At 30.7% G+C, this 12,759-nt stretch overlaps 1 protein-coding gene and 1 long non-coding RNA gene across 2 annotated transcripts; both read right to left on the bottom strand.

Moving 5' to 3' along the window:
* Window positions 1–638: 638 nt before the first annotated feature.
* On the bottom strand, window positions 639–2,115 carry LOC121173296 (uncharacterized). The gene is made up of 2 exons (XR_005887812.1): window positions 1,666–2,115; window positions 639–1,112 (listed from the first exon to the last, which is right to left on the bottom strand). It is a non-coding gene; the product is annotated as an uncharacterized lncRNA (long non-coding RNA).
* A 6,447-nt stretch (window positions 2,116–8,562) lies between these two features.
* LOC100783188 (malate dehydrogenase, cytoplasmic) lies at window positions 8,563–12,759 on the bottom strand. Its single transcript, XM_003542284.4, has 7 exons — window positions 12,508–12,759; window positions 11,865–12,023; window positions 11,586–11,761; window positions 10,206–10,483; window positions 9,314–9,449; window positions 9,084–9,195; window positions 8,563–8,852 (listed from the first exon to the last, which is right to left on the bottom strand). The coding sequence occupies exons 1-7, from the start codon at window positions 12,671–12,673 to the stop codon at window positions 8,758–8,760; spliced, it is 1,122 nt and encodes a 373-aa protein (XP_003542332.1). The 5' UTR covers window positions 12,674–12,759; the 3' UTR covers window positions 8,563–8,757.

Below are 12,759 nucleotides of genomic sequence, written 5' to 3'. Positions count from 1 at the left end.
TGGAATATCTCCATACTTCTACAGTTCTACCGGAAGAGAATAATGCAAAAAACATAAAATATGGAGTCCTATCTGAAGTGATTAATAGCTAATGATCGAAGTCAAAATATCATAACCTTCGACCCAAAAGAATTTATTTTGTGCAATATGAACATAGGCGCAGATAACATGAACCACCTTAATCCAAATGTATTACTAATATTACCCGTTAGATTAATCTTAATCCACATTATTATGATACATCTTTCATATTATATTTTTTCTCCCTTAATTACTACCTTAGTCTTCTCCATCAACCTACAACCTACAACCTCCAACCTCCTATTTCCAACCCCATCCTCTAATTTTTTTAATAAAATATAACATTTCATTTACTGTAACTACACGTATGCAAATAAAAATATCAGACTTAGAAAAACATTTTTTTTTTTGTTGATTCAAGTCTTGCCTTGTTGCAATCATCCAATCTAAGCTTCAAATGATTTTTGTTTTACATCACATCACTTAAATAGTTTAATACTTCAATTTGGCCATAAACAAATATTGTTTCTCAATCGTGCTTCATACTTTGAACACCTTCAAATTCATTTCTTTTTTAATTTTCACAGAGGCAATCTTAATCATAAGAACAAAATCAATTAATATTCAAATGAAACATTCAAATAAATTTGAGAAGTTAGAAAACAATCAGATCTGATCCATCTCTTTTTTGTAAATGGATGTAGTTTCATCTAAGGGATTTTCTAATGAGGTTATTGTTGTTAGAGATGTAAGTGACTGTGATGAAGGGTTTGTTGTCAACCAAATCCATCGCGCACGCTGTTGACAACCAGATCTACTGCACGCGATGCCCTTCCACCTTTGTGAGACTTGATGTCAACCAAATCTGTTGCAGGCGCGGTGCCCCTCCGCTTTCACTAGTCTATGTGGAAGCAGTGTCACTCCACCTTCATGAGTCTTGCCGTCAACTAGATCCGTCGTGTGTTCCACCAGCAATTAGATCTACTGCTCGCCATGGCACCCCTCCATCTTCGTGAGTTTGTGTGGAAGCGGTTGTGCAAAAGGAGTAATTGGGAGAGGAATCCAATGTAGAAGGTGCAAGATAGAACCATCTAGAAGACATTAATCAAACAGTACATAAAAGTGTTACAAAATAAATTACTTATAAAAGTGGTCCACCAAAATAATGACGAATGAACATGTAATGTATGGGACAATATAACAGTTTTAAAAGCAATGGTCATAGAGAATATAACAAAAATATTCTTGCATATATGATCCACAGCATTCTCCTTAGCATGATTCACTTTCTTATAATTTTCTACGCAGGGAAGCTTGTAGGTCATTCCCCGATACAACACTATGCCTCTAATTTTACTCTGATCAAGCACGAACACAGCATCGAGAATAAAAAATCACTAGCAGTTTAAAAGTAGTATTGGATAAAAGACAAGACATAAACAAGAGGAACACAGTTTTTACTAATGGTTGAATGAATGAGTGACCTATTTAAAGAGTCGTACTCGTAATTTCACGTGTGGCAAGAAGACAGTACTACACTAGATTGAAAATGAAGGGTGCATTTCCTTCCATCTTTGAAGTCAAGTGAAGCATAGATAAAGATAAGGATGGGAATGAACAATGAAGGGAGAGAGATAGAGATACCTGTAGAATTTGATGAGCCTTTTTCATGTGAGCAGAAAGAGGAATACCAAACTTGAATTTGGCAACTTCACTATCCCTCCACTTTTGGTGAACTTGAATTTGATGAAGGAAGCTTGGCCTGTTCGCTACCTTCACTCGTTGTGGAGTGTCAAGTTGCGATGTCTGGTTCGAACAAGAAACTCTGAATTTGATAGTGGCGTGGCCTTGGGGTTGGGAAGGAAGAAGAGCCACACGGTGTGGAAGAAGAACAATTCAATGGAATTGGTTGAAGCGCCATGGCATAATAATTACTCCCTCTATCATATGGAATGGAATCGCATAAAACCTCTCTACTACTTCACTATTTTCAGAAGCCTCTTACTTGCTGCACCTCCAAAAACACCCAAACAGACAAAACTACCCCTGCAGCCAACCACCCAAGCATCCAACTCTAATGTAGGGAAGAAGGTGCAGATGGAGTCAAAGATGAAGACGAAATAGAGATGTAGAACACAACCCTATTTCAGAAAAGCTTGTCCAGGAGTTACTAATTTTTTTTTATACTTCTGGAGAAGCCTTTCCAGAATTATGCAAACATACTTCTAGAAAGTCCTTTTGAGAATTGTAAAAAAATATTAGTGTCTTCCAAATAGGCCGGGAAAGGTCTTTCTAGAATAGGGTTGTTATAAAAAATCAATGAGACCTCAACAAAGTGGTGTAGCATGAAGTCCTAGTCGCATTTGGCATCGCCACTGCAGTCATCAGAGGAGGCGTTTGCTGATGGAGGCTATGTGGGAGGGGAGTGGGTCAGTGGCAGTGCAGCAGTATTTGTGTCCATTCTGGTCTTTTGGGGGGGTTTGAGGAAGCCATATAGGGGGTGCAAGCGTAAAAGCCTTTTCACAGACACATTCCCAGTCCGAATTTTTTGTTGTATTGCCTTTACAAAAACGTAGCCCAGTTAGTCCACCAACTATATGAAAGGCCCAATAAGTAGCCCATAATTATTATTTAGGCTGGGCCTGTTTTGAAGCTGACCCGTAGTTATTACTGGTTACGGGATACATCTCCATCTTCCAATTTTTTTATACTATTTCAGCATTCTTTCGTTTGTACTAATTTTTATTTAATCATAAGAAATGGAGTACTCTTTAAAACTTGATTAAAAAAATATATTTATGTGGAAAAAAATTAACTCAACTAAGTGAAAAATATGTATATCTTAACGTATAAGCTGCTTGACACGGGGCATGTTCAACATACGAACAGGAAAAGAAAAAGAAAAAAAAATACATGAATGTTAATTGGTATTTAGTCCTACGAGTAGTAAATATTGCATCCATTAAAAGTGTGAAAAAAAAATTACACTGTCAAACCAATAAAAAATGTCTTGTATGGTAAGTTTATTTGTTTAATTTTATGATAATTATTTAAAAAATTATATCTAACATAAATTTTAATTAATTACCATTTTATGCATAAAAATTAAATTCTACAGTCGAAGGCTTTTTAGGAATTTTCATCATTCGAAAAAGCTTCTCTCTGTTATTTAATGTATACTATTACTAATTCTCACAAGAGAGAGAGAGAGAGTATATACACTATTACTAATTCAATTGTGATATTTAAAAATGGTACCTATATGTTAAAAAGAAATTTCGCTTACTGAAGTAGGCAAAAGGAATTTTGACTGGGTATATAATATGATTGCAGTAACTGAAAAACAAGGCACATGTAGTATAAGAAGTCTGGTGTCAAGTGGTGCCAATGCCAATTAATATGTTTTTGTGGCATCAGCAGTTCAGTTTGGCATGTTCTGAATTCTGATGGTTGATAGTGGCAAATTGATATGCCACTGTGCCTGCAACAAGTACAAGACCCAGTAAGTAGGTCACTGTTGGGTCTTGGAATGATCCATAGCAAATCCTAGCTAGCCAAACATCGGATTCATAATCATAAAGGACGTGTTCGAATTAGGAATAGATTATCGCATGTGACATTTTCACTTGAATCCTCTTATGTCTTTCTTTTTTTATTACTTAAATTTTCTCTCTCTTTAGATTAAAGACTAAAATTTCACATGATAAAAATGTCACATAAGACAATTCAAACGCGTTTGAATTTTGTTACTGACCTAAAACTCTTACAAGTAAATAATTTATAGGTATTTCGATAAATAATTTCTAGAAGTTTAATGAGTTGCCTTTATTGTTGATTTGCTATAAAGAGTGGTTAGAAAACGGTTTTAGAAATAAATGACAAGGAGATTTGGGTTTGGAAGAGTACAAATTTTACTTTTCTAACTAATAGTTTTAACATTTTCACTTTAGGTCTATCAATTTATTATGTAAGTGGAGATATAATGTTGGTTTAATTGAAAAGAGAAAAAGAAAGGGAGAAAATATCACTGGTTCAAATCTCTTACTAATAAAAATTAATAATACAAATAAGTAATATTTGTCGATAAGAAATAAAAATAAAAAGTTTATGTGCAAGGGTAACATGAGTTTTCCATGAGTTGAATTGATTGAAGAAAAGAAAGTTAGTGTTATTTTTAAATAATGCAAAATAACTCAATGGATGTGGATCATTGTCTCAACCTCTATGTTTAACCCATTCTTATATAAGATCGAAATTCTTTTGAATGGATAGGAAAATAAAGAAGACAATGAAAACAACGTCTTGCAGAATATTTACAAAATTAGAAGACAAAAATGAAATGACATAAAACCAAATAAAAAGATAACATACGTATATAGTTGTTAACGGAGTTAGATGTAATTAATGAAAATAATTAGTTTATTGGATGTTTAAAAGTTAAGAATATAAAAAAGAATAAAAAAAAATAGAAGAATTTTTTTTATAAAATTTAAAGAATGAAAATACTATGTTTTTTCTAAATAAAATTTATTTGTTATTAGTCGATTCTCGTAAAAGTATAAGATATATATCAAATATGAAAACATGTCAATGGATTTACCATATCTCTGCAACAGGATTTAAGATACTCTTTTGAAAGGAAAATCTAGTTATCTCATCTCACATATTAATTCTACCATCTGCCTCGATAAAGATTGATCACATATAGTTCCTTTGTAGCCAAAATCATAATCAACTTCTATGGTGATCGACAGACCTGGAACTCGATCTTTCATAATCAATGTTATCTCGGTCTCATAATTAATTGTAGAGAATCATAATCCCCAACCACCATCCTCACGGAAGCTTTCTAAGATATGCAAGTTATATCATTTCATTAACTTCAATATTGCAAGAGACAGAAAAAAATAGGATAGGTTTCAACTAAGTTTAACAACATATAGTATATATAGAAAACATAATAATTAATCAACCACCAAGCTCATATCAACTGACAAAAAAATTAGCTTAATTATTAATCTTAAGTTTGTATTAATTGGATATGCACGTGTTAATTTAATACTTAGAAAATAAATTGTCACATATAATAATTTTATCTAATTTAAACAAGATTATTTATAACAGAAAATACTTGTGATCTTTCAAAAAAAAAAAACATAATCATAATCACGTGAAAAATGGACCAGTTTGACATACGAAGCCTTGTATTAATTGGAAAATCTAGCAGTGAGTCTTGGAAAATCAATTTGCTTGCAACTTACTGTCATCCACCATATTTTTCATGAGGAATCCTATCTATATGTCTTGTATATGTAGCGTGGTCCAGAGTCTTGTACTGCAAATCCACCATTATATTTACTTTTTGGAATATTGTTATTATGTCGTTAATGTGAACGCGCCCTCGATCTTTTTGATTTTGAAAATGTTTGATATGTTCACATGGGTTCTTCACTAACTGAAGCCTGGCATAGCTTAAGCATATAAAATGAAACTCAAACAAACAAAATAGCTAGCAAGGGCAACACCAATTGCTCTTTTTATTCCATTTTTGAGGTTTTCTATCCAATCGTTGGTAATTAATTATGATGACATCAATTTTGTATCTTTCTCCACTCATGCATGCGGATCATCTTTATAGAATCTTTTGAGACCATTGCCATAAATATTCTCATGCCACTTTTTCTACACAGCAACCTAATATCATATATTACCCACGACAAAATAATTACTACACTGAAAAGTACGTGCACCCATATTACAAGTGAACAGAAAAAACAACAAAAAATTGCTTTCGTTTTGGCCACTTTCCTGTAATAGTTTTCAGACATCTGTAGTGATTCTGAAGTTCTGTAATAGAATTTATAAGTGGGTGGAAAGTAGGATTGGTGGTTAGTGCATGCCACTTTTTATATTGAAACTTGTTTGCTATATTGATTTCAATAGTTTTACATAGTTGCCATATTTTTCACTAAAATAAATAAATAACTTTTTTAGTTATCAATTTTTCTTTGAACAATATAATCAACTTAACCCCCAAATGAAAAATATGGAGTGAAAGAGTGAAAAGAAAAACAAACAACATGATAAAAATAAAGAGACGAATTTTTTAAAATAAATAAAAGAGATAAAAAAATAAGTATATATATATTTTGATTTTCTTGTTGTTGGGTTGTATTCATCAAATTCAACGCACATCATCTCCTAAGAAAAATATAGGATTTAAACTGTCATGTCACTTTGAAATCGTAAAAGAAGTCTTGCTCCATACTACTAGGAAATTTCATCTGTCACCCCTCGAATTTTGGTCGTTGGGAGGGGAATAGGCACGGCACTGGGAAGCAAATAGCCCGATAGGCTTTACCTTCGAATTGACATTACATCTTTATAATATTCATATATATGTTGAATTGTTCATTAGATCGATAGAGGTCAAATTACGTGAATAAGAATTATGTTGAAAATTGTAAATTTAATTTGTGATCATATTTTTTAATTTAAGAGTTTACTATTTTTAATGTTTATAAAAATAATACTATGTCATTATTTTCTAAAAATATCGAGGGAGTAAAAGTTATTTTAATGTAAAGAAGAATTCAGCTTTTTCTGCAATATGGACATTTTGCCATCTTTAATTATTTACTGTGAACCTTCATGGCTTTTTGGACTTTGAATAATGCGTTTCTCATAAGCTATTATGTGTAGCGTTGCTGAAAATGTAACCGTATGAAAAATTTAAAAATAATTTTTTGTTACTTATCCAACTCAATTTGAATACATTAAATATTCAATGTAAAATCTAGGTACTAATAATCTTAGATAAAATATATATGTTGAATTTATCATATAGGGATTGATTACATGATATGACATTACAATATTTTCTCACTATATGAATCAATTAAACTAAAATTAACATATATATTGAGAATAAAATACTCCTAGTATGGAATTTTAAGTTAGATTAATAGTTTATTTTCATACAATATTAATTCATGCATAAAATTCGATTCAACCTATTGATAATTGTTTTGTATAAGTATATTTTGAGATTATATTATATAGGAATTAATAATTTTTCTCTTTTATTTTTTCTTTTTTGTGTAAATAATTGAAATTTTAACATCATTTAAGTTTTTGTGAAAAAAATATTTGAAGTTGATGAATTTATGATGCTTGGTGAATAATTGATACAGAAAAACAAAGTAAAATCCAAAAAACAAATTGAAGATCTAAAATTGTTCGCTTAGCGCATCTTAGGTGCTCAATGCGATGCACAAGCGCCATAAAGTATGGATAATTATGTAAAGTGAATGTGTGTTTAGCGCGAGACACGCGCCAAGTGCGAATACTGCCAAACTCGCAAGCATGCTTAGCGCAAAGGTTGTGTGAAAACCAAATTGTTCTCCACTTATAAAAGAATGAGAGAGAAAAAGAAAAAAAACACACAAAAATTTCAAGAGAATACAATTCCTTATAGAAGGAAAAAAATTAGAAGAAGGAGAAACAAGCATTAGGAGTCATTCTTTCCCTCTATTCCCTTTCTCAATTATCCCTTTACTAAATATTTTCATCTTGTTATTGTAAAGTCTCCTATGATAATGAAAAACTAAATCCCTCTTGTTGGGAATTTAGTCGTCTACTCTTGATATAATTTCTATTCCTATCTATTATGAATATTATTTTTGCATTATCTTTTTCTATGTTTAATTTTATTGTTTATGGTATGATCACCCATTTGCATGGTAAGTTTTAGGGATAGTATTAGGAAGCTTTATTCTCTAATAGAACCGAGAAAGAGTATCTAAATAACTTCATCACTAAGAATAGGTTGATTTTATTTAGTCTTTTATACATATATGTTATTAATGCAATTTAACTATTTTATCTCTTAAAGGGATTTGTGAGAGAAGATAGATAAGTTAGACTTTTCACTCGATGGATCTTGGTTAGAGTATATGAGTAGATGCAAGTGTAAATTGAAATAATCACTAATAGAGAAAAATCATATAATATTACATAAAGAGTAGCTCTGACATGTTCCTAACATTCTTATCTTCTGAATTTAACTTCTATAGTAAGATTGAATTTTCTCATCTCTTTTGTTTTAGTTAATTAAATTACTTTTAGATTTGTTTCCTTCTTGTTTAGTTTAATTTAATTTAAGTCAATTTATTGTACTATTTTCTCCACAACCTTTTAAACCAATTTATTTATTTCTTGAAAAATTATATATTTACCCACTTAAGTACAAACAAAGTTTTTTTGGATTAGACACTCCAACTTTTATTTTAACTTTATTACTTATGACAATTCGGTGTACATGTCAATCGTTCAACAACACTTTATTAAAATATGATATCAAATTTTAAAATTAAATTAATGAATGTTATTTATATTTAATAATATTTAGATTAACATATAAGTTATAACGTATAATAATACATAAATTAAATTAAAGTCAAGATGTGTGTGCAGAAAGAATGTAAAAAAGTGTGTAAATTAATGTATTTTTTTTTAAATAACTTCAAGTTAAGCAAGTAAGCAGACACAATTTCTTTTGTTTGTTTAGGAACTAAATTTCATATAAGCATACAATAAAAATAAATTAATTTGATCATGAATTTAGATAGAGAATGAAACTATCCTTTGTTTTTTGGATAGAGGTAACTAGATAAGTTTTCCCTTTTTGTTAAAAGACACAATTATTGAAGAATAATTCCAAGAAAACACGTGTTGTCAATTAAGACATGACTTTGCCAATGTTTTTTCCTCAATAAGCTCTTGGGCTGTTTTGTCCATCTTTTCCCTTGAAAATTGATCAATCTTGAGTCCTGACAAAAGCATCAAAGGCATAATCAAATAAACCATAGTTTGATCCTACTTTTTTTTGGTGATTTTTTCATCAACATTCAAAATGATGCATCTTGGAAGTATATAAACAATTGATGATAACATAAGTTTAATGTGGTTAGGTTCACATAATTAATAATTCTTTTTGAATCCATAGACGGGAAAAAATGGAGGAATTTAACTCCTACTTAGTTTATGAGGGGGGAATATACCTTGAACAATGTTCCAATCTCCTCTCTCACACGTAACAGGAAAAGAGTAAATGAGGCCAGTTGGGATACCATAAGATCCATCAGAATATACTCCCATTGATACCCATTCTCCCTGAAGTTGATGCAAATAGAACAAAAGGTAACAAATGTCAAAGAGGTAGTATAAATTATAAGTAAGCAAATACTTGCAAAGGCTGAAATTCTACTGAGGATAAAATAAAAGAACCAACCTTAGGAGTACCTAGTACCCAATCACGTATGTGATCACAAGCAGCACTTGCTGCTGATAATGCACTAGACTGCTTCCTTGCTTTAATAATGGCAGCCCCACGTTGTTGAACAGTGGTGATAAACTCATTGTTTAGCCTATGACAAATCATAAAGAAAATTACATTCCTAATGAAAGGAAATTATATGTTTATGTTTGGAATATGAGTAAATAGTTTGTACACCAACAATGCAAATAATTTTTACCGTGTGTATCCAATTAAATGTATTGACTTTTAAATTAAAATTATTTTAAAAATTATATGTATTGTAATTTCTGATTGGTTGACAATATAAAATATTTTACATTGACCATGCATAAAAAAATAAACACTTAAAATATTTAGATAGTACTTATTCATATATTTATAGTTTTATACACACATGCAATGATGGTTAATGTTGTTGATTGAATAGTGACAGATTTAGCTTGTCATTTGAAAACTTGTTAAGGATCAATATTTTCACATATGAGGTTTGTCAAGGCTCTAGATCATAGGAATAACTCCAAGAAGTATAACTAAATGTGGTGTTTCAATTTGGTGTATAACAAAAAAATGAGAGAATGTTATATAACCAAAGGTGATAACTACCAAGGAAATAAGTACTAGAGGAGTACCAAATTTTTTTTCCATTTCATACCTAAAAAATTATGAAGTTTAGTAATTTACTACACATTGGCATAGGAAAGAATTAGCGTGATCCAAACAACCCAAAGAAGAACTCAAATATGTCAATGACATTATGTAGCATCTATATCCAACTCAAATTTTGGCACAAGTAATCAAATTGTTAAAACATAATAAATTTTAAAATCAAACGAAGTTAGATTGAGAATCTTAGAAATAAAGGTACCAATTATCATCCACAACTAATTCTCTAACTGGTTTTTCTCCACTATTGGTAGTGACGGTGGCATGGTTGACATCTGGATATTGGGTTGAGGAGTGGTTGCCCCAAACAATGACATTTTTCACATCACTAACAAGAACATTTAGCCTCTCTGAGATTTGGCCTAATGCTCTATTGTGATCAAGTCGTGTAAGGCAGGTAATGTTTTTCTCAGGAATTGAAGGAGCAAATTCTTTCAAAATGAGAGCATTGGTGTTTGCTGGATTGGCAACCACTAGTACCTACATCAACAAGAGTCGTTAGGTTCTAGAGGACTAGGTAAGATATACATGGTGATCCATATCAAAGAAGCTATCTCAATCATTCTACAACAACCAAAAAGTCCTAAATTAATTAACATTATTATAAGAAAAATTTGTATAAGAACCAATAACATAAGATCATAAAAGGATGTTCATCTTATCATTCAAGTAAATTATCTAATGATAACACAAACAAAAACATAACCTCCATGCAACATCAAATTCCACATAAAGGAATATTTCAAATTGCAATACCAAATATTGACATTTGAGATGCAATTTTTATTGCAAATGCTGAACAACACATAATTAAGACCAGAAACTACTAATGGAGAGATGATAAAAAAAGATTATAATTGCAAAAATTTATCTTGGTTGTGCTATAATAACAATTAAGGATTAGTACTAATAAAAAAAAACAATAACAATTAATTTGACCATTTTGAAGTCTATTAAGACCAATAGATGTATGTAGTATAGTGCAAAGACATGTAGGATGCATGAAGCTAAGTGGTTGAATTTAGTACATATTAAATAAGTTATTATCAAATGAGAACTTATTCATAAGCTTGACTTTGAAGCTTACTAGAATAAGTTAAAAAAGAGCTTATTTAGATAAATTTTTCGAGGAAGCTTATTAAATAAAACTCAAAGAATTTATAAGAAAGTTATAAGCCATACCCATAACCTAAATAAACTATTCCAATCACCCTTGTTGTAGTTTCTCCCAACCCGAAAATATGTCTAAACTCAACATGTTAGAAAGCATGTCTAAAATATCATACTTGAAAAGATAAAACTAAAATAAAAAAAAATAAATAAATAAATTATCTCATTAGTTTGGAGTTTAGACTTATTCTTAAGCAAGTTCAGGTAAAATCTTATATTTAAAACATTCATGTTTCTCTTTGTTTGCATGTATCTTTAAGTAAAAAAAAAAAGAAGGAAAGAATGTGGTTGTTATGTTTTGAGTTAACTCATTCATATAAGTATTTTGTTTTTAGAAATAGTAATATGTTGTCAATGGTATTCAAAATTAAAACACACTAATTCTAAATAGAGTGACAAAGTAGTTTCTAACCTTACAATCTGTTGCAGCATGCTGCTCTAGTGCTGAAGCCTGAGCCTTATAAATTGATACATTTTTAGACATCACATCTTTTCTTTCCATTCCTTCCTTTCGCGGGAATCCACCAACCATTACAACAATATTGACATCCTTGCAAGCTTCAACAACATCCGTAGTAGCAACAACACCTATTCCATTTATATATACAAATAATGTTATGAGATCACAAAGTGAAGAAAAAATCATGATGTAACAATTAGACTTAGGTCATCATTAATTTTAAAACCATGCCTCTGAGAAGTGGATAAGCAGCATCAATTAGTTCCATCTTCAGCCCTTTTAAGGATTCTGTTGCCGGTTCAATGTCAAGCATGTGTAGAATCATAGGTTGATTTGGGCCCAACATTGCCCCTCTTGCAATCATTGGAACAAGAGCATATCCAATTTGGCCTATTGTTGAACCAAATCAAAATTAAAATGTGCATGCTAATGAAGTTAAAAACGTAATGGTACAATAAAAAATTACTATCTCAAATTTTCAATTATTCTTATGAACACAAATGCTCACACATGTTCAATAAGACCACAAGAAAACAATGCATGTTTTGAAATTGAATTTAACATGTAACATGATATTGGTACATATAGCATGCATGTGTATGATTTGCATATATAGTCTAATAGAGCACGCATGTGTATGATTTGCATGACAATGCCAAGATACAATGTTTTTAAATATGGTTTATGGCAATAATTTTAATCACAACGTTAAGATTTTTGGAATGTTTGCAACCACAATTGTTATCACATTGGCTATATTTGTCCACAATTTTCAAATAATGCAACAAAACCACAACACAACTTAAAACCTTGTTAAGATAGACAAGTACAAGATACATTAGAAGAAATTTAAAAATAGGAGAGAAAATCATACCTGCTGCACCGGTGACTAATATTGTGATTGGTTCTTTCTCTTCTTTGAGAAGACTGAACATGTATCTAACAATCTTACAAAACAAAATAATACAAAACAAAACAAGAATAATTTTTTTAAGAACTATATAGTCCGCAATCTCCACAGCTATCATTTCCAATCCCATGATTTCTGTTAATATGCAAGGAACACAATCTACTTTGTTATCATTTATACATGTAACATAAATTTAAATTTGAAGAATCTATGCAC

This window comes from Glycine max, chromosome 13 (assembly GCF_000004515.6).
Source record: "Glycine max cultivar Williams 82 chromosome 13, Glycine_max_v4.0, whole genome shotgun sequence".
In the NCBI taxonomy this organism is placed as follows: domain Eukaryota; kingdom Viridiplantae; phylum Streptophyta; class Magnoliopsida; order Fabales; family Fabaceae; genus Glycine; species Glycine max.
This window is presented reverse-complemented; position numbering and strand designations above follow the sequence as displayed.